Below are 25711 nucleotides of genomic sequence, written 5' to 3'. Positions count from 1 at the left end.
TGTGTTGATCTGAAAGTAGTGAATATAGAAGTAGCTGTGGAGGATGCTGCGCCTCCATCACTTAGGAAGTTCATTTTCGTTCTCTCTGGGACTTCATAGGTTTCACGCACGAATGAGAGCTCATGATATCGAGATGGAGTATCGAAGACAACGTATGGAAAGGGAACGGATGGCTTGGGGAGAACAAATGAAAGACCAGTAGGACTTAGCGGAGCGAAGCGATGCAGGAAGTGTCATTTTTAGGTATGCTTATGATATGCATAGAATGAGTCCCTTCCGGGGATGGCTGTTCATGGTCCTCCCAGCTTTCCTCATAGTATCTCTTTTCACACCGAGGTAACGCATTAGGAAGAAAAAAAGTTATAAGTCGTGATTTTTCCCCCTCTATGTAGACGACACAGGGAAGAGGGTGCGGCTGATTTCGCTACGGGAGATTTGCTTTATGATTACGAAGGGCGAGCGTATGTACGAGGGCCTGATGGACGTAATGTCCGAATACCCAAATATGACCACGCGCCGCCATCAATGAGTGCTGGCCCTCCTCCTCAACTAGCGGAAAGGGATTATGTCTCAGTGGCTGCTCCGACTCGGTACATTTGAGTTTATCATATCTCGTATTGTTCGCGTCGTTTATACGTCTTCTCCGTACAGGGTGCTCTGGAGGGCACTCTAGGGTTGTCATCACGTAATAGTGTTGTTGTCGGTGCCGCAGTTATTGTGAATATTTGTTGTTTCTACTTATTGTTGATGTTCATTTGGTTGGAATATACGGGGAATTTGAAAACTGTGAACTTTAGAAATTTACGCACGACCCTTTTTGTACAAGTTTTGTTACACTTCTACCATACTGTGAATTCGTTTTCGTACTACAAAAACCAGCAATACTCTAGTGGTGCTCATCCTTGTTTCTGTGTACGTATTTGCGGTCTCCTGTGTGAAAGTTGTCTCCTTTACTATGTCATCACGACGTCAGGGCAGCTCTTTGTCAGATGGTGATCTGTTTGCCTCAGCCTTTGGGACTGATGTCACTCCTGTAGAAAGCAGAGACGTCTTCAGTCGAATGAACCGGGGGGGTTCTCGCAGGCAAGGACGTCTGGATAGAACACTTTCCAGTGCCTCGAGTAAGCAAGCTTCTGGACTAGGCTCAGCAGAGGGCACTGCATATCGTGTCGAGCGGAAGGTCTCGTTGGAATTTTTACCAAATCGTTGCGGTGGTCGAGAGGATAGTGATGGTGATGAAAAAGTGTCTAAAGATGATGACTCACCGTATGAGGAAGCCTGTGAGGATTTTGAGGAGGAGTCGAACGCGAATGTGATCGGCACTAAGATGATCGAGGTTAGAGCGTCACCTTTGATGGTGGCTTTGGCGAAACTACAGCAAGTGTTCCCAGAACTGCATTCAGGGGTGAGTGTAGGGGTTGTGACTGATTACGTATTGAGTAGCTCTGCTAGTGAATATAGTGAGAGGAGCATTCTTACAGCATTGGAGATCCACCTGTGTTCACTAGTGAAATACACATTTCATATTACACCATGCGAAATTCCCATAAACTTCACGAACTTCGCGTAGAACCTGGTACCTGTAGTTCACTTAATGGTGTAATGCGTCGATCTAATCTTTTCGTCGTCGATCCTTTTCTTGGTGGGTTAGACTTTGGCCTTGCGCCCGACAGGCTCGATCCTATAAGATAATCCGATTGCAACTCAATTCCTTTTTTAGAGGAACAGGCTACTACTGTACTTTCAGAAAATCCTGGCGAGCTACTCGAAATCCAATTTGCTCGTTAGGAAGAAAATCGAAATTGTAAAGGATACGGCATGCGCCTCCGGGGCCTATTCCTGCATTTCGTGTATTAATGATCGAAACTTTTCAGAAAATCAAATGACCTTTCACCAATGCTACTCACATGTGTAGCAAAGATCGGGTTTTACACTCCGGATTTCACGAACTTGGCGGAATTTTGCGAAATCGGTCACGCGTTTTACACGAAATGGCGATTTTCGCTGGTGTTTTTCACGTAGTGTGAAATCTATTTTTCACTCCGCGCAACTTGCATAAAACTGTAGTAACTACGGGTGCATCTCCATTGGATTGTACTGGCTGTAGGAAGGTTATATGTAGTTGGAGTATCGATGGGAATGTTTATAGAGATATGGTGGCAATTTTGTGGCGCAGTGACGGTTGTGAGCAGGTAACGGACCGTATATTGATGTCAACAAAGGGAGATGTCGAGAAAGCTGTGTCGAAGGTGTTACGTTATAAATCATCATTGTCAAATTCGTAAGCTCTAATTTTCTTCCATTATCACTCTTTTTGGCGTTGTGTTTGGACCCAAATCGATCACATGAGAGGCTGTTTTAAAAAAAACAACCTTCGACGTCGACTTGAATATCGTGTAGACCAGATTGATGTTAGCAGTCGCAAGGTATGCCCCGAGTCGTATTCGACTTCAACCGGGGTGCTATCACTTCTCTAACAGCATGTACACTGCGGTTAGATACGTCCTTGTTGTTGGTTACTATACGCTACAAAGTTCTACTCTTTGAGTAGTTCTCAATCGGGCATTGTCATACAACAGTTGAATCTTCTTCTGACGAGGACTGTTCATCGACACTATCATCATTATCATCATCACGACTTCGGGATGAGCTCGGGTCTAATAGGGATCCTCGCATTCTTATCCGGCTTGAAAAGTTATAATAATACATGATACCACTCGAATCGTAGAAAGGATGCCACTGTGAGCCTGTAAAAACCGACACACTCCCGCCAAGAACGCTGCTACTAGCAATGTACCCAACAGTGATGATGATAAATGATCCTGTTTGTCGTTTTCTAATCGTGAAGTAGTCGAGCGGGGCTTGCTCCCTTGGCCGCTGTTCTTGTTGAATCCGGAGCGGCTTATTCCCATAGTGCCGCATTTGACCTGCAATACATTGGAGTGATTTGTGATAAGTCGATTCCCACCTGGCGTTCAGCAAGAGCTTCCGTTTCTGTGGTCTTAGATTCATCCCTCATCTCCGTGTTTGCTAGCGCTTCCGCCTTGATAGCCGCGTAGTCTATCACAGACGGCCGCATGTCTTTTTCTTGTTGGGTGAGAGTCTGAGTCAAAGTGTGGGGACGATGGAGGTATTTGCTTACGTATATGTGCTTCATAGCATAGCAATGATGACAAAAGGGTTTGCTGGTGGCTCCACACCTGAGAGTTACAAAGACGGTCCTAGCTAATCAGTGTGAGGAAAGGTGTACCGCAATCTCGCAGGCATCGCTTTACAGAGATCGCAACGAATGAGTTTAAACTTTATATGTTTACTTCGGAGCCCTTTACGATGCAGCCTGTCGAAGCAGTCGTGACAGGTATGATCTCGACACTCAAGACAGTATCTACGCACCGCGAAGGTTTCATTTCCTAGTTCTCACAATGACCACTCACGCGAGCGCAGGCTTATCGTGGCACTCGATGCAGTCTACTTTGCCGTGCACTAGAGCTGTTAACTCGATATTATGATTGTCGCTTCTTTTGATGGTCTGAGACCCATTATCATTTCCTGAGCCACAAGGTGTCCATCCTTACCTCTTGCCACTTGTCTTTCAAAACGCTCCAGCGTTCATTTTCTGCAGCCAAAGTGTTGACACAAGTGATGACTCTGCGAATAGGATGGCGCGTGGTAGGAATTTAGTGACTCACAGCTCTTTTGATATGTCGTTGCATTTTTGGTATTCTGCTGCAAAAACTTTGAGGAAACGCTTGAGGATCCGAACCTGTAAGGAAGCTCAGCTGAGCCACGGAAATAGAGTTTACGAGTTGGCCTTGTTTGCCGAGATCAATTTCGAAAATTGCTGCTAGTTTCTGCAGCTGTTTGGGGCTAATGAGGGGCTCCGGATCAGCTCCTGGATGTGAATGGTGGAACTCGTAGCTCCACAGTAGGCGGTGTATCCGAATCCTCAACATCTGAGAGCGCAGGTTCGATCCCTGCACCATGTATTTTGTCCCCCTACATCCTCATAATCGTCGACCGTCTTGCAATAAGACAAAAGCTGACGGAAATAGTCGTACAGTGGGTGCCGCCAAGTAGTGACCTGAATGATATCAAACTATCAGGCGGAACAGAAAACGACTTTTTCCTGCTTTTGTATCAGAATTGGTAAAGCAAACGATACTGCCGATTCCCTTATAGCTAGTCCATGGTAGTGTCAACTCTACCTCAGCGAAGGCTTCTACCACCCATCTATGCACATAAGAAGAGTACTGTGTGTATTGACATCGAAGCAGTACTTGTAGTGAGCATCATCTATTGGGTCCATGCAAAGGTAACCCATCCATTCCTCTTCGGCTACGAAAAGAGGTCTGCGCAATGCGGCCGCCGCGAGGGTTCTCACTTGGGGTGTCTCCTTCGCATTTAAGAATCGGTTCTTTTTGCAAACGTTTGAGAGCCTTTTGTGTGGCTGGATGCTCTATTCCGAACAATAGGAATGGATCCGCATCGAGGTATTCCAATTCAGCCAGAGTGACTAAGCCTTTCTTTTCCAAGTATCTTAATAATTATTCGAATATTATAAAGTGTCGCGTACGTGATATACTCACATCATAACGTCCATCCAAACTGCATCAAGGGAAGTATTAAACTCAGAAATAACATTTTCCAATTTCTGCCAGCTCACGGAGAATCTGCACATGTTGTGTAATTTCTCCGTCTCGCATGTTCTTACTCCGGCCCTATCCCCCGTTTACTGTCCCTTGTTGTGAGGTAGAGCTTTGAACCAGTTTCCGTTGTCAAAACCGACCGAAAACCAACAGGAATGTGTCCCTCACTAACTTGACCCCCGCGCCCACGATGTCGATATTTATACCTGGTTTTTGCCCTGTGTCGCAAGAAAAAAAAGAGTGACCTTCTCCTACCGTGATGGCTCGTCTACAGGCCCCTTGGGTTCAACTATATAGCCAAATAACTCCACCCTGTGCAACAGTTTCATGGAAGCAACGATGAAGAATAGTACACGAGAAAAGTGCGCCGATGTGCATAAAGTGCGCGAAAACGTCGATTAATGTGTGATTTTCTCCGAAATAATCGGCGAATCCTGAGAGTTTACTGTTACCTCTCACTTCTACAAAACTTGTAAGGAGCTCACAGCAATGACGCTAGTAAGCGTGATAATGATCCATAACTATACGCAAATGATCATAGAAGATTAAGTATTGCTTTTCCCTTCAACATAGAGCCGAGTAATAGTAGAAGGGTTGGATCCTCAAAAAACCTCTATAACAACACCATACTAGTTTAAATCACTCAGAAACTTTCACATGTGGACATTGTATGATAAGTACACGTACAGTAGCGTATTGATCCTCGGTGGACTAGAGTAGCAGGCTGGGCTGATTTGAGACCTAGGCAAACTAGGCAACAGCCTAGGGGTCCGTGGCGGGGCGCCTTAGGAGGTTTCGTAGTGTATCATTATCGTTGTGCATGGGCATGCGTTTAGGCCCTGCGGAACAAGAGTTTCCCCAGAGGATGTTAGTGTAGGCGACTAGTGGAACTGTATGGGGCATGCTACTTGGGAAGTGTACAGGTCCTTTCTGAGTGACTGTTCGCAGTCTCCCGGTTAGGACAGCGAGTTGGATAATCACCGATAGCAAGATTAACCCGTTAGTTTTCTATCTCCTCACAACGCACCACACCCGCTCGGGATTCCGCATCTACTGTGAAGGTCACTTCTAGGTTCCACGTTTGCTTGCCGTTTCAATCGATCCTTCACAAGGGCTGTTGGGTTTATGAATACCAAGTGTGTAGCGGAGCGGAGTCTTTTTTCTCATCCACGTGATGGTAGATGCCATTATGATGCACATTACGAGATCGTCCCGATGGAAGTCTCTGAGCATGAGCTTTGTCTTGGTCCTTCTGGCCGGGATTGGATACTGTTTCCCTCTGTATAGTGATGCCCTTATGCATGCACTAGGCATGAGTCGGTCTCAACTAACACTGGTGAGGGAACTCTGCGTTTGTTGGTAGTACCGTCTTTCACAGTAGGTACCGGCTCTCCTGAATGTTGGTGGTGGGCTGGTGACACCAGCAGGCTTCTGTATCACCACATGGGGGCTCAAGATCGCCATTATGATTGCTGGCATTCTAATGATTGTAGGGTAAGTGGTGACACATGGTGACACCATTGTATGCCGATATAGGTATCTAGGAATGTATACTATCTCTACTGTGACGGCAGTCCAGAGTGTACTTGGTGACTTAGGACTAGTAGCAGTAGCCTATCTGTTGGCCTTCACAATGGGCCATGGATCAGGATGGCTAGATTGTATTGCGGTCACTGCTAATACTACCAACTACCCAACAGCTAAGGGCCAGGCCACAGGAATCACCAAGTGCATCTTTGGTGTAGCGGCGCCCACTATAACATTGCTCTTCATCACTTTCAATGGCACTCAGTCAGATAGTAGCCCGCTATCATTTCTTCTCTTAGTGGTGATGATGGTGCTCATCATAATACCTCTGTCGGCGCTGTTCATTGCCATCGATCCTTCATTATGCCCAAGTGGTGATGTGTGTAACCACATATTCGGTCGTATCAATGCACTAGGCCTCACACTAGCCCTTGTACAGTTACTGGATTTCTTTCTAGGAGTCCCCAAATGGGTGGGTCTACTGCTCGTGGTATTGCTATTCGCCCTAATGGTAGCTTACCCACTTCGGGCCGAACGCCTTGTCAACAATCCAAGCGAATACGCCGCTATTTCCCCAGCGATGGCAAGGAGCGACTTCCTCTACTACTACAGCGGTGATGAACCTCTGAAGAGCATCCTTTTCTGGGAGGCCTTTATAGGTCTCTCAGCTGCATATGGTGGCGGCTTGGCATTCATCAACAATCAGGCTCAGATTATCCCTTCCGCCGACACCACAGATCGAGCTCATATTGTGGGGGCATTGCTCACAACGGTTACGGCTACCAGTGCGGCTTCTAGAGTCATCACGGGTTGGGCCGCTGATAGGCTCACCTTCCTTTCTAGGCCCGGCTATGTGGTGCTCCTGATCGCTATGATGGCCGCAGCATTCACAGTAGGGAAATGTTTTGGAGAATTCCGAAAAGTTTTTCATGTTCTCAGTTACTGTCGAAATCAACAACAGTGAGTGTTTTATTCCTATCCGGCCCACTGATAGGCTTTTGTTTTGGTGGTATGTGGGCATTAACCCCACCGCTCTGTACCGACCTCTTCGGCGAGCACAATCTACCCGTTGTGTATTCCTCAATGAGAGGCACACTACTCGTTGGTAAGCCCCGTGGTTTTCCTCCATTTTCCCTCTGACCATCATCAGGTGCCCTATCCATCTCCTCTGGTATCATGAGTCTGTTCTACACACCGGAGATGCAGTACTCTCGATCGTTCTCGGCAATAAGTGCGATACTTCTGATAGCGGGCCTAGTGCCATGGTTGTGGATCTACTTCAAAACTCGAACTTGGTAGTGGTAGTAGTTCAGTGAAACTAAGCTAAATGTCAATCTGTTTAGCAGGTACCTTGCCACTCGAGGACTGTGATAATTTATATAATTTTTCAAACCAACTGGAGAATTTGTGTTGTATTGGTAACGAAGAGATTAATTTATTGCACATGAAAACTCAACAAACAAAGTACTGGGAGAAACTATGAATAAATTAAACTGGGATTGGTTCTTTACTCCTTTTTGGTGTCCTCCTTAAGACCTTTCTCAGCAATTAGCTCTCTCAATTCACCTTCACGATACATAGAGGACTGAAATGCGACAAAACCAGTGGGAAAATGAATAACTACATTTCGGAGACGATGTGATAGTACGCCTCGACTGATTTTTAAGACGACCTTAACGATGTATGATATTACTATAATGTCGTAGCCTCCTAAGAACTCGCCATCAACATACAACTGGGGGATAGTAGGCCACTCTGAGTACTTCTTGATACCTGGCAAGATTTATGGTACTTTTATACACTGTAAGATCGAAAGTCAAGGATTGTGTACAAGTGGACAGCAAGGGGGAATACGATGTTGAACAGAGTAGGAGTGCATATGAAGATGCGTTCATGAGAGCCGGCGGTTGGCAAGCCATGTAGATGGGGAGAACAATGGAGTTTCACCCGTGATATGAAAACTTTAGTGAAAAATATATATTTCACGACTCATTTTTTCACCGAGTTTTACACCACTTCACGGAAAACGGGTGAAACTCCAATGAACAAGAGCAGTACCTTCTCTGACGGCATCGGATTTGAGGCAATCCACATAAGTAAAATCAGTGAGGCCTTCCGCGCTGAGGACGGCACACTGAGGATGAATGAGTAAAAAAAAGATGACGAAAGTAGACCTACCACCGCCTTGGAGAATCCACATTTGGGTGCCGCTGGTGAGCCCTTCATAAATAGGACTACTCGGTTGTCATGAACAAGCTTGCTAATCTTATCGTGGACCTACAACACGAATAGTCTACAAAGACAAATGCCAGGGCGTATTACGTCCTCAGTATCAACCTTCGACTTGGGCGCAAAGTCCTGAGAAATACAGATGTGTGAATGATGAGAGTCCAACTCGCTAAGCTACGGCCATACAGTGTCACTAGATCATTTAGTGTAATCGAAGGGATACCAACAGTAAAGACCAAGCCAACTTACGGGATCGCTTTCTCCAGTGGTCGCTGTAACACCAGTAGCGAAGGCGCGGTTGAATGTAGTACTCCTCACGAAGTTGGGCGTGGTGCCCAGATGGAATCTCGGGGTAGCTAGCGCTACTCTGAAGAGGGCAGTAGTGGTGGGGAGGAGACGACTAGTGGTGGAAAGCATTGTAAATAGGTGAACTAAGAAGCTTCAAGGCGTTCAACAAGAACGTACGATACGAACTCGAGGGAAAAATATAAAACTCGCCGATATGTGTGGACATAAGTAGCGCAAGTGCATAGCGAAAGTGTAGTTGAGATTATTCGACGATAACACAATATGTAAATTTCACATGTAAAACATTAATAAGATGCGGAGAGTGCTAATGAAATCGACAAATCACGAAGCCATCGCTGATAACGGGATGAAATATCCGCTATCGAAAAAGCGAGCTACACTTGTCTGGCAGGTGGAAGAATGTTGAAGGCAATTTTAACTTTCTAATCTTTCAAATTCTCCGAAGGCCTGTTTTTGAGGATAACGGCATCCTAATATCCTAAATCCTAACGGCGGGGATGCTAATGTCCTAAAGTCCTAACTTGAGGAAAGGGCCTATATGAACGCCATTTATCCTTAAATTGCATCCTAATGGGTTGCAACGTTAGGACGCTTGTGAAATAGGCCCCTGCTATCTTTCTTCATGTGTCTGCGTCTGCGTGCCAGCTTACACGTATACACAGTTGTGGTAACAGATTCACTGTCGCGCGATCAGTAATTTTGGGATTAGTATAGTAGCCACGTTGGCTCAGGCTCTGCCTCCTTGGGTTCTGTCAAGGTAACATTTTATTAAAGTGTTAATAGTGTAAAGGGTTAAACACTCTCGCTCGTGATATAACAACCCGGGTTCGATTCTTGGTAGAATACTTTTGGACTTTGGCAATTGTGCAGGGTTTTTATGACAGCAATAGTATTGCCTAAATGCTCTCAGTAGCTCGCCAATTCCCAGGAACTTTTTCTGGCCAGCGCGTTGCGCTAGCACAGACTAATATTGGGCTACTTTGTAATTAGTGATTCGACTGTTCCTCCTGCGGTTCTCTCGAAGTGCGTTTATCATCACAGCTTTTGTGATTTCCTATGTACATGAATTTTCCCTCTAACTACACCAGGAAAGCAGTTGATTTCCAGGAACCACAGTACGACTTTTTCCATCTCTATTTCTCATGATCTGTTTTCTATTCTATCAGTTCATCGCCAAGACGTGTATATCATGGAACTTCCTTCCACTGTGTTGGTGGACGTAGGATTAGTTCTGGTATTCGCTTACCGACTGTTCCCGAGACCTACCAAGTCGTCATGCCCGATATCCCTACTCGGAACATCTACGATGATGATCATTGGTGATGTCGCGATACCATAAAATTGCCTCATCGAGTTTCTTGTTTCTCAGGCTCGTGAACGAGTCAGATATTCGCGAACTGGTCCAAAGATGCATGGTAGGGTTTGGGTGTTAGCCTAGGCTTCTATGTAATGTGTGTGAATAGGTACGTGCATGCAGTCGGGTATCATCTAGATAGAGTAGTAGCTCTAGTATTTCAACATTATTGTATCGAGACTTTTGATTATTATCACATAATTTTTTTTCTGATTCAATACGAAATCGCTCCGGTTAATCGTCATGAGGAGTCGCGCTGCTCCTTCTTCTACTTCTATCTCGCTAGTAAAGCCTTGTCCTATATACGACGACATACCTAAAATAGGTAACCTATCTCGACCTTCTCGTTTTGTCTGTCTGCTAACAACATCATCTCCTCCTCCTCCATGTTAGCTCATCTACCTCCGTATAGCATTCATCATATTCTACTACCAACACCATCGATTCGGTCCATACTTTTCAGTGTTCTTGACACTCGTAGGAAGGAGTGCTCGTCACCCCCGGAACATTTCCCTCTCTTCATTTTCCATTACCCTTCCGGCCGACTCCGTGAACAGCCTCTATTTGTGACTAACATTACCGCTCACTGCACCGTAGACAGCTGCTGCATTTGATTATTGCCCTGCATACTACATCTCGACAACATAACAACTATCGTACGACTGCATATCGGTCCAGGAGAATCGGATCGGCCAGAGAGTATTGTGTATATCCATTGGCCGCAATAGGAGGGTGTAGTGTACCTTACCGTGATCAAAGGGAGTATTTCTGTCTCATCTTAACAGTGTTGCGTTTTTCCATTGTTTGTTATACTCATTTGTACCGTATGGGTGAGTGTATTCGACTTTGATGTCGGCGTGGTAGCGGTAGGAGGTTTTGAGTGAGTCGAATAGAAAAATTACTCTTTTGAAGGACGTTCGGGTTGAACCTGGGTTGGTCGCTTGACAGATCACCGCAAGTCCCTTCTGAACTAAACAGTTACTGACTTTGTAGGTTTGCTTGGTTTGTTCCGCTTGCTTGCTCGACTGCGTAGAGCAGGAGTCAACATCGACCGATATGGGATGTGTTGCGAGTCACATATGTGTGAAGGTCCGCGACGACGACGACGATTTTGTGCGACATAAGTCATTTTATTCGAGTACTAACCTACTACTGTCATTGGGAGTTTTAGTCCTATCGTAGGTCATCATCACTATAAGAAGATTCTCATCCGTACTTGCCCGTCTTGGAGGACTATTCGATGCTATCGTCGAAGTTGTAGTTGTCCATCTCCTGTGGGCTCCAACTGTAGTGATAAGAGCTCAGTATCGGATGGCACTATGTCCTCTGGGACGAGTACTAACTCTAGCGCACTCTATATGTGGAGGAGTGGGGGGAGGCCGCCACTCTGTGGTGGTTTGGTGTATCATAATCATCAACAACAACTAAGTCGAAGTGGAAGGAGGTAGTAGTAGTAGTAGTAGTAGTAGTAGTAGTAGTAGTAGTAGTAGTAGTAGTAGTAGTAGTAGTAGTAGTAGCTTTTCTTAAGCAAGGAAGTGGTTAGCGATGATTTCGGCTACTGTTGTTAGGCCGTATTATCATCATGACCATACCACACCTCGGGGTACTCTAACTCCTATTCATGAGCTACGAGAGATGACCTCTTCTGAGATGAGGAGCTGCTATCGTCCAACAACAACACGAATGTCATCATCATCATCATCATCATCATCATCATCACCAGAGTGCACTGAGGAGGAGGAGGAGAGGTCCAGCCACTCTGTGAAGGATAATGCAGATAGTAGCAGTAGAAGACCTCGACGACAACCCCGACGGAGGCGGCGGCGGCAGTCTGATCCGGTAATATGGGCACGGAGGTACCATAGGGGGGAGGGATGTGTTTAAACCGGTAAGTACGTGCTGCTACTTTGTACAGTGTTCGCTTACCTCAGCTGAGCTCGGGAGTTTTCTCGCTGATCTAAGGGGCGTATATACAAATTCAAGTGGAAGTGTTCAGAAAAAAACATTAATTTCCCCGAAATTTCCTAAAAAGTTTCATATTGTCACCGACATATATAGTTAACTATGTGCATATCTCCCCACACTGGCTTTGTAGTGTACTCCCCTTGGCGTAAGCCGAAATAATGGAGGCATTGGTCATAGGGATCGTTTTCATAGATGTGTTGTGCGACGATCATCCTTATCTGTTCAGTCGCCTCGTGGGTCGTCGAGAAGGCCAAGGCGTGGTAATGAGGACCATGATAATGGTAGTAGTTGTAGCATGATGAAGAGTTCTATAGCAATATGTGCTTTCTAACCCTGGCTGATGGAGGCTCTCGGATATAGCCGACTCCGCTGGTGTTGCTAGGATGAGTTTTTACTGGGTTTTACACAGCGAATGTTGGCCAGCGAATGAACACTGCCCCGCATCTAAAGAGAGCTAATTGTGTTGATTCCGACAACCTGAACTCGACTATAGATCAATCTTAAGTGCTGTTCATCAGCCAGCAGCTGCTATTTAGTCTGATCGTCATTGTGGTGGTGATGATGGGAATAGCTTATTTTCATTTTCACCTTGCGAGTTGAGTTACTTTAATACTGGCTGAAAATCTACATCTAGTTTCATGTTATTACGGCAGGGGTGGGGACGATGTGGCAGTTTGCCGGGGTACCTCTTCCGGAGATTCGCTTCAGCTGAAGTAGGCGAGTCGAGTTTTGCTGTGTTCATCAGCGCTATGAGGAGTAGAAAGCTCACAGATGAGGTGAGCTGGGCTAGGGTCCTTTGCATGGTGACATGTCGATGCAGATGGCAGTAGAGTTAACAGAGGTATTGAGGTCAGACGAAAGGAAGTTGGCGGACCCCTCAGGGGCTTGTCTGGCTGCTGCCATGGTATTTTGGGAGGAGACGCATATGATCAACTACATGTGTTGGTGAAAATTATGAGGAATTTTAGTAGCAGGACTCGTAGGTGAACTTCTATAAGGAGCGAGGAAACTCTTGAGTCAACGTATGTTCGAACTATGCAGTTTGGGTAGGAGGATGTTGACGCGATGAGAAAAAGTCGAAAGTATTTTCAACTCTCGCTCGAATTCTGAAGGGGATCATTTTTTATTATATTCTTTATGATTTCACCGAGTTTGGCAGGATTGAAATTTCTGAGTTGATGACGAAGTTTTGGTATTTGTAGTGTATGTGCTGCAGATTCCTCGAGCGTTCCTGGCGGTAGAGTTACCCGATATGGAGGTGGAGTCGATGGCTAGCATCACCAAGGTGGTTACTTTGGAGGAGGTCAAGACCCTGCTACAGGGGTTACTAGAGGAGGGGGATGCTCAGCAGCTACGACGACGGCTAAGCATGGAGGCTGCAGTAATAAGGGACATGGGCTTTGGACAGATCGGTCCTTCATATGAATAGGAAGTTCTTTTATTTGAGTTGAAATTACTTACCACACTTCTCGTTCTTCACATGATCCCTTGTCCTAGGTTCGAGCAGTAGCATATCTGCGGCACAGTGGGGTGGAGGTGACGGAGAGAATGCTAGAAGGCGTACTGCAGGTCCATCAGGCGGCGTTAACGGCTGTGCTGGACGGAGGTAGGACGATGTTGGTAGACTGATGAGGTGTAGTTTGATTAGATATGGAGATTAAGGAGTTTCTCAAGGAGTTGGCTGAGTCGATGAAAACGATGAAGTACTTCTCGAAGGTCAAAGTGGCTCGTGAGGGCTTCTTGCCGTACTATCAGCGAGCCGTGGCGGCTATCACTAAGGTAGGCGCTTGGGGTTGATTATACTAGAGTGAATCTGGACACTCTTAGCGCGGCTATTACGGTGAAGGTCTTGTCGAAGTGCTGCTACGGGTGGGCCGTTTGCTTCGATTGAGGACGTTCACGTGAGTTCACTGGGGCTTGGAATGGTCGCTGAATGGACCTAATCTGTATCTTCCATTGTGGACCCTAAGATTCGCGCTGAGATTCAGAGGTGCTACTTGGGCTTTTACTTTCAGGCGGATCATACGTTCATATCGGGAAGAGTTCGCCTCCGTACCCCCCTCAGAGTTGGCACAGTTCCCACAGCTTTTGGAAAGGTGGGTGCACCGTGAACCCTATGTGGTCATTCCCGCACAGGTTCGATGTGAGGGACAGTCATTATTTCGAGTCGTTTCTGGTAGATGGAGTTTGCACTCAGCTGAGCTCCTTCACTGTTGGGGATGTGAAGACTCTACTGAGCTCTCTGCTAGCGTATCGTTGTCCGTACCCTACGGAACCAGAGCCGTTCATGCGCTTTCTGAAGGCGGTTTATGGAAGGAGTGCAGATTTGGACTCCTCCACTTTAGTGACACTTCTGGTCGGCAGTTGCTCATCGTTGGGAAATAGTGAGATTGCCAGAGTCGACGCAAAGGAGCTCGTTCGGGAGATGGTCGGGCAGCTCGTGGTGAAGTCAGACGAAATAGGTAACACCAGAGTGGGGAAATATGCATATGGTCAAATACATGTGTTGGTGACAATATGGGATTTTTGACGAAATTGTTGCTATTAGAATTAGTGTATAAATGAGTAAGAAAACTCCTGAGCTCAGCTGAGGAAAGCGAATATATATTTCAACACTGCTTAACAATATCGCTACGTTTAGGAGTACGACGCGTTCTAGTTTATTTCTCAGAGCGGTTTACGAGCCCTGTAATGGTGTTGGAAGGCCTTGTCAAGTCTGGTGTATTGATGACAACTGATCAAGAAGACTCAAGGAGATTATTCACGCGAGCATTGAGTGAAATCGTCGATGCTCTAGCGGTTGAAGGGCGGTTCAATGAGGAGGAAATGCTGGCGGTGTTGGAGAGTATCGCTCTCGGGTCAGGGTTCCTATGTGGGAATGTCCCAAGTCAGTAGATAGGTACAGTATAGAACAGAAGTTGACCACAGAGGTGTGCAAGAAGATATGTCCGACTCTTGCTGCATCATCTAAGGGAAGTCGCGTAAGGGCGATCAAGGTCTTGGCTGAGGTGGCTCCGGTGGAGCTCGCCGCAGTGATGGTCACTGAGCTGGACGAGACCAAGATCCTCGGTGGGTTGAGAGTAGGTGCGTATAGATGAGGTGTCGATGAGATGCTTAGTCGTAGGAGTCGCAGTTGCCGTCTGTGGTGTCCGTATGGATGCAGCTATTGGCTCTACCGGGGGGTCATGACTCCCGACTGCTCCGTCTAGCAGATTTGATAGCAAGCAGTGAAAGTGGGTGTAGGGGTGTTGTTGGTATTGGATGGGGCCACTCAGGTGCGACACTGGGGGATATGTGTCGGGCGTGGGCTGCCTTAGGAGCTTGTGATGAGACTATTGTAACTTCTACGATGAAGACTTTATCTGGGAGGATTAAAACTAAGTTGTCAAGAGAGCTCGAACCGAGGCATGTTAGGTTGATGTACGATCAGTAGTGGGGTATTGGTCGTGACCACCTTCCAGTGTGGGGAGGTGTACACATGGCCAACTGTATGTGTGTCGGTGATAATATGGAAATTTCGAGGAAATTTTGGTAAATTCACATTGTTGGTTTCTGTACATTCCCACTCGAATTCGTGTAAATGAAAAAACCAGCAGAACTTCTCAAAAATTTCGTCTTGGAATTTTCATATGTGCATATTTTCCGACCACATATGTCGTACATGTTCCGATTCTTCATACTGTAATTGGTCAAATGTTGTATACCATTAACCACATGGAGTTCTCTACCGTGGAGAGTTGTGAAGATCTCGGCTTCAACGTATTAGAGATGGCGCCTCATTAGCTCTGCACGCATGCGCAATCGCGCAAGATGGGTGGAGTAAGTAGTAAGGACAGAAGCTTTCAGATATGGTAGTTTGGCGTCTCCGAGGTCTCTCAAGGAGCTCAGTACTGCGATTGTGTACGAGGCGGCTAGTTACAGTGTAGGGAGTTCCTTGGCATGAGTTGACGGAAGTGTGGTATAACGCAGTTGCCTACAAAGTGTGCCCTTTATGCGGCACTTACTGGCGTTCATGACACTGTTGGTGCAGCTGAAGTGGTACGGCTCATTGTAAAGCACTTGAACGGTGGGTTGTATTGTGCTGGACTGAGGACAGCTGTGGTTGTTCAGAGGTGAGGTCCCAAACGACTACTCACAAGTTGCTGGAGGAGCTCTATGAAGCGACAGTGCAGTTGAGGTTGGGCAATATGGGGAGTCTGATGGAGGACCATAAGGGGATAACGTCGCGGGTAGGGAATGCTAGTCTGGGGGCTCGTTAAAGGTCTCTTGAGAAGGTCTTGCGTCAATATGCGCGGGCTATCACGAGTTTCACACCAAAACGGCGAAAAAGGAGTATAACGGCTAGCGGAGCGATGTTTGCTGCTAGCGGTGCCTCGCATAAGTGAGTATTGGACTCTAGTGGTTCACCGTGTGATTGGCTGTCAGGCAAACAAGGCGTCTTGCTGCTGCTGTTGCTTTACGGAGGAGGCGTCGAAGAGAAGACCGTGTTGAGCTGACTGCATGATGAGGTCTTTTCTGGTGTGTTTCTGTTATTGTTGACGACGTTTTGTGTTGTTGTAAGTCGAGACTAGCTCGGTGGGGACACATTGACAAAAGTTGGGTTGTTGAGAACGATTCTGTCGACAGGCGTGTAATTTCTTCTGAAGTGATTCAAATAATCCTATCCCCACAGAGAGTGCCCTTACACGGTCCAACAGGGTATGTTCATTCGCATTCCATTTTCGTATATTGTTGCATTCGGTAGACATTCTAAAACACCATGTAAGGTTCCCGAGTGGGTTGAATAGGAGTGTAATGAGGAGTAGAGAATTCACAGCTTGCAGCCATGAAAAGAAGAGAATCACACGTCAGCTCTGTCTCCTTTTTTGTGTCACGCGTCACAAAGCTACAAACACCAGCGTTGGTCGTTGTGGTCGTTCTCATTCGGGTACTTGTCTCCAGCGCCATGTTTGTGTGTGGCATCCTTTAGCGCTAAAGACCTTGTTCGTGATGGGGTCGTACTTGTTGAAAGAATATTGGGTTTCGTTGCAGCCAGGAAATAACCTCCCATATGGTTCTAGACTCTGGAGATTGTGAAGTGGGGGAGGTAGTTTGTAGTGCTGTAAATGTTAGTGAGTTTCTATTGTTTCTCATGGTTAAATTCACCGCAGTTTTTGCAGCAATTGCTGCCGTGGCTTTCGCCGCTGCTGAGTCGGAGTCGAAAGTTCACCAGCTGAGTGATGACACTATGGACGACTTCGTCAAGGGTCACAAGTAAGGGCCGGCTTACTCTTCCTCCTACGTGTGATTGTGATCATTTCCTCATCAGATACTCTTTGGTGAAGTTCTACGCTCCCTGGTGTGGTCACTGCAAGCGACTTGCTCCCGAGTTCGAGCAGGCTGCTAATGAGCTCGCTGAGGAGATGGGCGAGGAGGAGCTGGTGCTTGCTGAGATCGATGCCACTGCTAATAAGAAGATGGCTCAGGAGTATGGCATTAGAGGTTTCCCTACGATGTTCTGGTTCGTTGATGGTGAGAAGTCAGAGTACAGTGGTGGACGTACTGCGGTTGAGATCAAGAGTTGGTGCACTGAGATGACTGGTCCTGCTGTTAAGGAAATCAGCAGTCGTAAGCTGGCTGAGGAGCAGGCCGGCACGAAGCCTATCTGTGTTTATGAGGGGCCTGAAGCCTCTACTGACTTCGAGGAGATTGCTGCTAGGAAGAGGACGGAGTTCACCTTCTACCATGTTGCGGTTGACACTGAGAAGCCGACTGTGAGTGTTCAGCATAAGAGTGAGGAGCCTGTCGCTTGTGATGATCTTACTTTTGATGGTCTCAAGAAGTGCCTCGATGACAACACACTTCCTCTTTTCGGTGTTCTCGACGGTGAGACTTACGAGAAGTACATGACCTCTGGAAAGGGTCTTGTCTGGGCCTGTCTCGAGATGGAGTCCAGCGATGATCTTGAGAAGGTCGCCGACGAATATCGTCCTCTCATTAAGGAAGTAGCCGAGGAGTTCAAGGACCAGTTCGCCTTCCTCTACATTGATACTATTCAGTTCAAGAGGTTCCTCGAGGGTGTGCTTGGTGTGACTGAGCTTCCTACTCTTGCTGTTAACAAGAAGGCTGGTGACAAGCTGAAATATCTCTACACTGGTGAGATGACTGCTCCCAAGGTCGACGAGTTCTTGAAGAATGTTCTTGACGGTTCTATTGAGCCGACATTGAAATCTGAGCCTGTGCCCAGCTCTCAAGACGAGCCCATCCACGTTGTCGTTGGGTCCACTCTAGTGGAGGACGTGTTCCAGCCCAACAAGGATGTTCTCTTTGAAGTCTACGCCCCTTGGTGTGGTCATTGCAAGAGGCTTGCCCCTGAGTACGAGAAGGTTGCTACGAAGATCGCTGAGTCAGGTCTCGATGACATGGTCGTGCTCTCTAAGATGGATGGCACTGCCAATGACTCTCCTGTTGAGAGCATCTCCTGGGAAGGCTTCCCTAGTCTCTTCTATGTGAAGGCTGGTGAGACTGAGCCTATCAAGTACGATGGTCCTCGTGAGGCTGAGGGCATGTGGGAGTGGATTGAGGAGCACCACTCGAACTCAGAGGGTCTGAAGGAGCGCGTTGCTGCCGGCAAGGCTGCTCACGAGGAGGAGGACTCTGAGGCCGATAAGGGCGAGGAACTGTAAGAAATATGAATTCAGATAATCCATAATAGACCTTCAATATATACATACTTCGACGATCTGTTGATGAGAAGTCAGGAAGGGTTGATGATACTTTCTACATTGTAGATTTCATCAGCGTTATTCACGGTCTGCTGGTCCAATATAGGATGCAGTCGAGTATTTCGTGTGAATGTCGTTTTGACCTGAGTGTTGATAGCGACAATGCTTCTGTTCAGTCGGGGTCGTGTTAAAAGTGGGTGAGGTCAATAATTGCTTAGTGAGGTACAACAGATTGCCCCCTTCTGTGGTCGAGCGTCATAGCAGATCACTTCGTGTCGTTATGGGAGTCATCCTAGATCGTTGGTTGTTTTGGGTCTTGGATGATTTCTGAGGCCTTCGAGATAGGTTGTGAATTTCCACTTTGTGAGAATGAAAAAACATTATTTCCTCCACTGGCGGTTTCTGAAAGAAAACTGTTCTAAACGTCCGCTTCTCTGTATCAGGAGCGCGACCTTCATCAGTCAATGTTGGATGTGTTTCAATGTTACAAGTACGGATATATCCGTCCATACCGCTGGCATCATCTCGATTCGGTGAGTTGCTAACGACAGTTTCCTCATTAAAAATGGGAACCTACATGAAAATACATGGAAGTTGTGTTATCGAGCTTGTGAATTCGATTCTTCGCATTCATGGAGCAATCTTGGTATTTCATGGGAAGGTCGCAAGGGTTAGAGCCCTCTAGAATTATGGAATATCCTTCAGCATGACCTGACTTTATGGAAACTTAACCATGCAAGGTCGGCAGCGAGCACAATCCCCCACATCAGCTCGACTGAAGGAATTGCAGAGACGCGTTAATGCACTCCAAACCGAGATAGACTCATCAACGACTCGAGAGCCTTCTAGACGAGGGTCAACAGTTGAAGATCACAGTAGACAAAACCTTTCACGGATATCCCATATCGTATCAACCTCATCCATCTGAGATGCTCAGGTTCGGCCTCCTGGTCATCGTGTAACCGTAGTGCGACACGCATTGCTAGGCGACCAACAGGTGGTCGAGATGAGGAAGGTGTCTCAAGGACTACCATACACCCATCACTCGGGGCATCACCTTCGTCTGGGTGGGCTCGGCAACCGACTAAAAATCCAGAAGTTCATGACGAGCAATCGACCCCACATACGTCCCCGCAAGCAGAAGCCACCTCCCATAGCCACCTAGATGGGTCCCATAACGCTCCTGAGCGCATTCATGGTGACGGTAATAGCTGGAGCCCGTCACCACTACCGGACACAGCAGATGCCACTGAGGAAGTGAGCCAGCGGGATCACGTGTCGTGATCACACCGCCTAGGTCCTCCGGTTGCGCCAGGAGAATGATCGCTATAGGGCTCTGTTGCGAGAGAGTACCGACCGTATCGATGGGCTCGAGAGAGAACTTAGACGATCACGTCGCAGGAGTCTTGACCAACAGTCTCAGGTGAGTGGACTATGCCCAGCAGCGACACATGCCCACTTTGCTCAGGATCATAGTTCAGGATCTACGATGAACCTTGAAGCACGAGTGATGGAGATGGAGGAAATTATAAGAAAACAGGATAAGGTAGGTTATGAATCAGCGATGGAGAACTGATTTCGGGCATGTCCCTCGCAGGAGCTTAGACGTATGTCGGAGTTGATGACCAGCAACATGCGCACCTCTCGAGGGGAGCTTCCCTCAGTTGAGGACTTGAGAGCCCAGGTTCAAGTCTTGAAGGGCGAATTGTCGAGTGCTAAGGTTAGAGCGGACGATGCCGAGGAGAGAGTGAGCTCCTTGTGTTTATCCTTTCGATGGATCTTCCGATCAGGCTGGTCAATGGGCACTCTTAGAGAAGTCCATAAGCAGAGTTCTCGCAAGACTTACTGCCTGTGTCGGTGGGGGTCTGGTTGCGATTACACCGCGGAAGCAGCAGCGTCATCAGGGAGAACTCGAGTAACATACGCTGGTTAACTTCTCGCTACGAATGATACGCTGAGAGGCACTGCTGAGGTACGCGTATATCTGCGTGTCGCTAACCGACATCAATGTGTTTGCCGAGCCCGATGAGCCTGAGCCTATCCTGTCCTTCTCGAAGGACTCTATGAAAGTGAATCTCCACCTCCTCACACTCCCTTAACAGCTCAGCATTCCAGGTGGCCATTGTCGTATCCGATGACGACGATGATCGCTCACCTGCATGTCATAGCCAGCTGAAGCTCTTCCGATGCTCCCACGCATGCGGTCAGCCTGAAGTCGTTATGCGGTGTAGGAACGCTCGAGAGACTGAGAAGTGGATACGTCTATTCAAAGCGGTAGCTCTGCGACACCCCAAGATGATGCTCCTACTGGGAAAGTCTTCAGGTAGGGGTCGGCGTGGACTTGGTGGGGTCGCCACCTTTCTCATCTGGCCCTTCCTCAAGGCCGTCAACTCCGGTATCTACTCGTGCCTTTCGAACGCGTCAAAAATTGTGGCAAAGAAAACGGCATTCAATCTTCAATTGACACTGTTTGGATAGAGTGTTGTGTTGAGCTTAGAATTCTCTGCTAATCGAGACTTGCCACTCCCAGAGCACAGACACTCTTCAATTCACGGTCTCATGCTATCATTTATAGCTCACCTACTGGTTGCATCACTGTGATGGCATCCGGATAGGATAGGTATCCACGCGATGGAAGGCTCTCATTTACATGCCTCTTGCCATGCATTTCCAATGAGTCGGCTCGCTCGCTCCTTGTGAGCCTGGAAATTGATTTTCTCTTGGTCCACTGAAAACCTCTCATCGTTCAACTTATTTTCATAAGAGTCGTTGACACTTGAAGTGTCACACTTTGGGCATGAGATCGTAACTGATCATAATTTCCTCATGCGAGATAGACATGACACTTGGAGTGTCAAACGCACAATGCCTCTCGTTCTCGTTCTCGCGGGATCTCACATAATTCCATAGCGCGTAAACATAGAGGATTTTCCTGCTCTCTCACGGGACGTTGTTCTTGATGTGATTCTTGCTGTGAGAGTGTAGCTAAGGTGCGTTTCTGTTTCGCTCGAATCCCTCTGGCACCACTAGACACGAAGAAAAGATACAAGTACGTACTGACGATAGAAAGCACTGAGAGGGCTTGAGTAGATCGAGTGTAGGCCAGATGAAGAGAGGATGGCCGATAGTGCATCACTAGGTCAGGCTGATGCGCATGCGTGCATCATAGAAATAAGAGACAGGACGGTAGCATCAGCGTTCTGGAGGCCCTGAAGAACGCTAGAACCCGACGTTGAGTGTTTCACTGAGTGCTTAGAAAGAGTGAAGAGCTTGAGGAGATCTTCTTATTCGCCTTAAGTTGGGGTTTCTCATGCACGACGCTGCTTAAAAAGTCACTCGCCACGAAATTCACAGCAGCACGTGCTCACAAGCAGTGCGTGGGACGCACGGTCTGTGACTTGAGGTCTGGACGACAGGCTGAGGTCTCGGCAAAATATACGTCAGGACTGTTGGTCTAATCAAGACAACAGTTGCAGAATATACAAGGTTCGAAAAGTTGGAATTTCTTCTAGAAGAAACTGTAGGTCAACGACGCAGCTTCCTCACTGCATTGTGCGCCTACGCAGTGTGCGCCATGCACCATGCAAAGTTATCGTGTTGCATGATATCTGGGCATCTCTCTCACAACACTAGCCTAATGAACTGACATGGACCGATAAACTTTCATATCACAGTTGAGCATAACTACTGCGGCAGTAGTTGGCGTCGTTGTTCATGCTGCCGCTTTCTGTTATCTATCCGACCTTGTGCACGCGTGCTCAGAATGAGCACAAGCACATGCAAAAATTATCCAACTGTAAGACGAGCGTGGTTGAAGTGTGTTAATGAATGCTACGCTCGACAGAGCCAAGGCTCTTCATAGCTGTTCTTTTCGCTGGACACCTGGTTTTCGGAGAAGGGATGTGGTCTTGATAAATCTATTGGTCCCTCCAGTAGTTCATTGTTATATGGACCCGTCGATAAACGGAAGAGGAGACCTGGAAACTGGTGTAGAGACTTTTTCTGGTGGTAAACTACATTTCCCCCTCCCAGAACGGTAAGCCATGCAACGGCCTTATCGTGTTATCAGTACTCTGATATCCTTCAGCGTGCCTTCGCTTGGATGGAAGGGGATTAACTTCACCGTTGGTAAACGCAAGATTCTGAAGGATTGCTCGGGTGTTATCCACCCGGGGGAGTTTACAGCCGTTATGGGCCCGTCGGGGTCTGGTAAAACTACTCTGATGAACATCTTAAGTGGAAGACAGAATCCTTCTGGTCGCAACCTGAAGGTCGAAGGCGTGGTGACATTAGATGGTCGGGTTACGGCTCCTTCGAAGTTCCGTGATAGCATCGCTTATGTGATGCAAGAGGATGCTCTCGTATCGACGAGCACTCCTCGAGAGATACTCGAATTTGCGGCAACTCTAAAACTGGATAAGAGCAAGCAAGAGGTAAGATGATATACACGGTTTGCATAGGTGTGATCCTTGGTCCGTGGTCAGATTAAGACTATCGTCGACGATATGTTGGAGTACCTACGCCTGACTTCTTGTCAGACTACTATGGTGGGAAACCAACTGACCCGAGGTATATCTGGTGGCGAACGCAAGAGGACTTCGATTGGGGTGGAGCTGATAACTCAGCCAAGTATGATATTCTTGGACGAACCTTTAACTGGTTTGGACTCTTATGCGGCTGTGACGACCTCGAGGATCCTCAAGGGCTTGGCCAGGCTTGGTGTCACGGTTCTTATGACAGTTCATCAGCCTTCAAGTGAAGTATTCGAACTCTTCGACAAGGTCATGGTCATCAGCGAAGGGGAGATTGCCTACCATGGCTTGAGGACTTCCCTTTCTGACTTCTTTATTAAGCATGCCAAGCTGACCTGCCCACCACATTACAATCTCGCGGACTTCACTCTATACACACTCCAGACTGAGCGACCTGAGGTCATTGCCGGTTTAGTTCAAGCATACAAGGCTGAGATCAGCGATGGTCGTGATGCTAACGGCTCTACTCTGGAAAAGGATGTCCCTGATGGAGCTGCTCATACTCGCAATATTAAACCGCCATATCGAGCCGGCCTTCATAAACAATTCCATATGCTCGCTTTACGTGAGTTCAAAGCCGTTATGAGGGAACCTAGCGTGTTCATTATACGCTATATTGTGGTTCTGTTCACGACCCTACTATTGGGATGTATCTTCCATAACGCTGGTAGACCAGGCTCAGAGCTCTTCTGGCTGATGAATGTACGACTCTTTCAGCCCTATTTCTCTGCTGTAGTTATGATGTGCTTAATGCAGCTGTTCGGTCCAGCTCAAACAGCGATTATCCGTTATCCTGAGCAACGTATGGTATTCTTAAGAGAGTACACCAGTGGCATGTATTCGGTTATCCCCTATGTGGTATCCAAGACCATGGTGGAATTACCCTTGGCACTGCTGGAATGCTTCCTTCAAGTCGTCGCCTTTTACTGGATTGTGAATCTGCAGGGCAACTTCGTGTTGTGGTTGTTGCTTCTATGGCTGCTCAATCTGGTATCAACCTCTCTGGCGCAGCTCTTGGGTGCTACTACTTCAACCATAACCAGAGCCATGCAGTTGATGCCTTTGCTCTTCATGCCTCAAATCGCTTTCTCTGGCCTTTTCATCAGCCTCGACAGGGTTCCTGTGTGGCTACGCTGGGGACAGTACATCTCATACCTCAAGTACGGCGTGAACCTTGGTTACTTCATTGAGTTCGGCTTCGATATGCCGACTCTAGCGAAGATGAACTCTATATACGCCAATCTACTCGGTCTTGACATTGGCGTGCTCCTCGGCATGCTTATACTTTTCCGTATTTTGACCATAGTCGTGCTCAGGCGCAAGGCTCGCTATGTTCATTGATACTCAATAGAATCTTATTCTTGCGCACTTATCCTTGCGGCATACTGCAGCCGCTGGATAAACTACATTTATAACATTTGAAAAAGTTATATGTCCTTGTTGAAAGCAAGTAGATGATTGCTATATGAGTGCAGAGCGCCCAGGCGAACACTTTCTGTGCGTTGATGAAGGCGGGGCGACTCTGAACTAGCAGTCGTTGCCTATTCGTTGTGTTACACTCCAGTATTGGAGGAGAAGCAGACGTTGTACTGCTGTAGTGAGGCTAGGAATAGCGTAGAGCTCCAGAGCTGTTGTACCCTGTTGTGTGATGGGAATCTTATTTCGTAACTAGTACTAGATGCCCGTGTACGCGCTTCTTGGTAGAACATCACGACGATAGAGCTTCACATTCGTTATTTATTGGAGTCTTATTTTTTGTCTTCTCCATCGTAAGCGAGTTGTTGTTGAGTTGAAGAGTTAGGTTGGCGAATTATTAGCATCGGTGAGCTGAAAAAGTCCCCTCACGATATAACCCGGTATAGAATCAATCGTTTGCCTCTGGAACAGGCTATCCAGTCACCGGTTTTCGCTGAGGGATATATCTGGGGTTCTTTGGTGACCACATTGTGGTTACCACAATATTTCGTGCAATTACTCCGGTTGTTGGAGTGCTTGACTCGAATCCGCGAATCGTGGACCTATTCACAAGCATAATTTCAATCAGAGTGAATGGAGGCGGTTTTGGCGACCCGCCTGGCTCGGATGGGAACCACCATATGAGGTTCAATTCAAATGCACAAATTTGGAAGCCGACACAAAAATTATACAATGGAAACCTTTGGCTCCAGAAAATCTCCCCTGAAATTTTGTTGTGGACGAATCGTCGAGAACCTCTCTAAACGAGTCTTACTATCTAATACGTCACCTTTCATATTCAAAACGCGATCCATGTGAGTATATGTCAGAGGTCTTCGGAAGAACGGAGCATGCACTATGTGAGACCTGCTAGTCCTCGCTCACACTTCCCATGTTCGCTGATCAATGTGGGTGCGTCAGCTCTGCATTAGTGGTCGTTCCTCATACAAAACACAGTAGAACCATTACATGTTCTACGCTTGAGAAAAT

The 25711-nt window shown here is 47.1% G+C and overlaps 7 protein-coding genes across 8 annotated transcripts; 6 read left to right on the top strand and 1 right to left on the bottom strand.

The window, feature by feature from the left end:
* Positions 1 to 96: 96 nt before the first annotated feature.
* Positions 97 to 706, top strand: Pmar_PMAR016135 (hypothetical protein; the record flags this gene model as incomplete). The annotated part of the gene is made up of 3 exons (XM_002765294.1): positions 97 to 198; positions 244 to 336; positions 393 to 706. Coding segments are annotated over 3 exons (402 nt in total), but the record flags the coding sequence as incomplete, so codon positions are not given.
* A 5171-nt stretch (positions 707 to 5877) lies between these two features.
* Positions 5878 to 7197, top strand: Pmar_PMAR016134 (hypothetical protein; the record flags this gene model as incomplete). Its single annotated transcript, XM_002765293.1, has 6 exons — positions 5878 to 5982; positions 6028 to 6140; positions 6183 to 6445; positions 6689 to 6787; positions 6833 to 7065; positions 7168 to 7197. 6 exons carry the CDS (start codon positions 5878 to 5880, stop codon positions 7195 to 7197), a joined length of 843 nt encoding a protein of 280 aa, XP_002765339.1.
* A 483-nt stretch (positions 7198 to 7680) lies between these two features.
* Pmar_PMAR016133 (conserved hypothetical protein) lies at positions 7681 to 8819 on the bottom strand (the record flags this gene model as incomplete). Its single annotated transcript, XM_002765292.1, has 6 exons — positions 7681 to 7758; positions 7867 to 7946; positions 8232 to 8293; positions 8338 to 8450; positions 8496 to 8531; positions 8652 to 8819. The coding sequence occupies 6 exons, from the start codon at positions 8817 to 8819 to the stop codon at positions 7681 to 7683; spliced, it is 537 nt and encodes a 178-aa protein (XP_002765338.1).
* A 1167-nt stretch (positions 8820 to 9986) lies between these two features.
* Pmar_PMAR016132 (hypothetical protein) lies at positions 9987 to 15463 on the top strand (the record flags this gene model as incomplete). The annotated part of the gene is made up of 14 exons (XM_002765291.1): positions 9987 to 10030; positions 10081 to 10126; positions 11248 to 11352; positions 11843 to 11904; positions 12257 to 12311; positions 12684 to 12806; positions 12851 to 12934; positions 13247 to 13411; positions 13528 to 13636; positions 13679 to 13809; positions 14046 to 14126; positions 15027 to 15110; positions 15155 to 15263; positions 15306 to 15463. The coding sequence occupies 14 exons, from the start codon at positions 9987 to 9989 to the stop codon at positions 15461 to 15463; spliced, it is 1356 nt and encodes a 451-aa protein (XP_002765337.1).
* A 1698-nt stretch (positions 15464 to 17161) lies between these two features.
* Positions 17162 to 18695, top strand: Pmar_PMAR016131 (protein disulfide isomerase, putative; the record flags this gene model as incomplete). The annotated part of the gene is made up of 2 exons (XM_002765290.1): positions 17162 to 17283; positions 17339 to 18695. 2 exons carry the CDS (start codon positions 17162 to 17164, stop codon positions 18693 to 18695), a joined length of 1479 nt encoding a protein of 492 aa, XP_002765336.1.
* A 1528-nt stretch (positions 18696 to 20223) lies between these two features.
* Positions 20224 to 20653, top strand: Pmar_PMAR016130 (hypothetical protein; the record flags this gene model as incomplete). The annotated part of the gene is made up of 3 exons (XM_002765289.1): positions 20224 to 20280; positions 20332 to 20481; positions 20525 to 20653. The coding sequence occupies 3 exons, from the start codon at positions 20224 to 20226 to the stop codon at positions 20651 to 20653; spliced, it is 336 nt and encodes a 111-aa protein (XP_002765335.1).
* A 2008-nt stretch (positions 20654 to 22661) lies between these two features.
* On the top strand, positions 22662 to 25037 carry Pmar_PMAR016129 (Protein white, putative). 2 transcript variants are annotated; one of them, XM_002765287.1, is made up of 3 exons: positions 22662 to 22770; positions 22822 to 23167; positions 23219 to 25037. In XM_002765287.1, exons 1-3 carry the CDS (start codon positions 22682 to 22684, stop codon positions 24605 to 24607), a joined length of 1824 nt encoding a protein of 607 aa, XP_002765333.1. In that variant the 5' UTR covers positions 22662 to 22681; the 3' UTR covers positions 24608 to 25037. The 2 variants fall into 2 exon arrangements, with proteins under 2 accessions (XP_002765333.1, XP_002765334.1); XM_002765288.1 differs by having other exon boundaries at positions 22822 to 25037.
* Positions 25038 to 25711: the final 674 nt, after the last annotated feature.

Source organism: Perkinsus marinus (genome assembly GCF_000006405.1).
Source record: "Perkinsus marinus ATCC 50983 genomic scaffold scf_1104296975560, whole genome shotgun sequence".
In the NCBI taxonomy this organism is placed as follows: Eukaryota; Perkinsozoa; order Perkinsida; family Perkinsidae; genus Perkinsus; species Perkinsus marinus.
The sequence above is the reverse complement of the archived record's forward strand: the minus strand, read 5'-3'. Positions and strand labels throughout refer to the sequence as shown.

Excerpts from the sequence above, each read along its gene's own strand:
- Pmar_PMAR016129 (XM_002765287.1), top strand. The coding sequence starts at position 22,682 with ATGGACCCGTCGATAAACGGAAGAGGAGACCTGGAAACTGGTGTAGAG. Across the intron at positions 22,771-22,821 it reads CATTTCCCCCTCCCAGAACG|CGTGCCTTCGCTTGGATGGA; the intron begins GTAAGCCATGCA and ends GATATCCTTCAG. Across the intron at positions 23,168-23,218 it reads TGGATAAGAGCAAGCAAGAG|ATTAAGACTATCGTCGACGA; the intron begins GTAAGATGATAT and ends GTCCGTGGTCAG.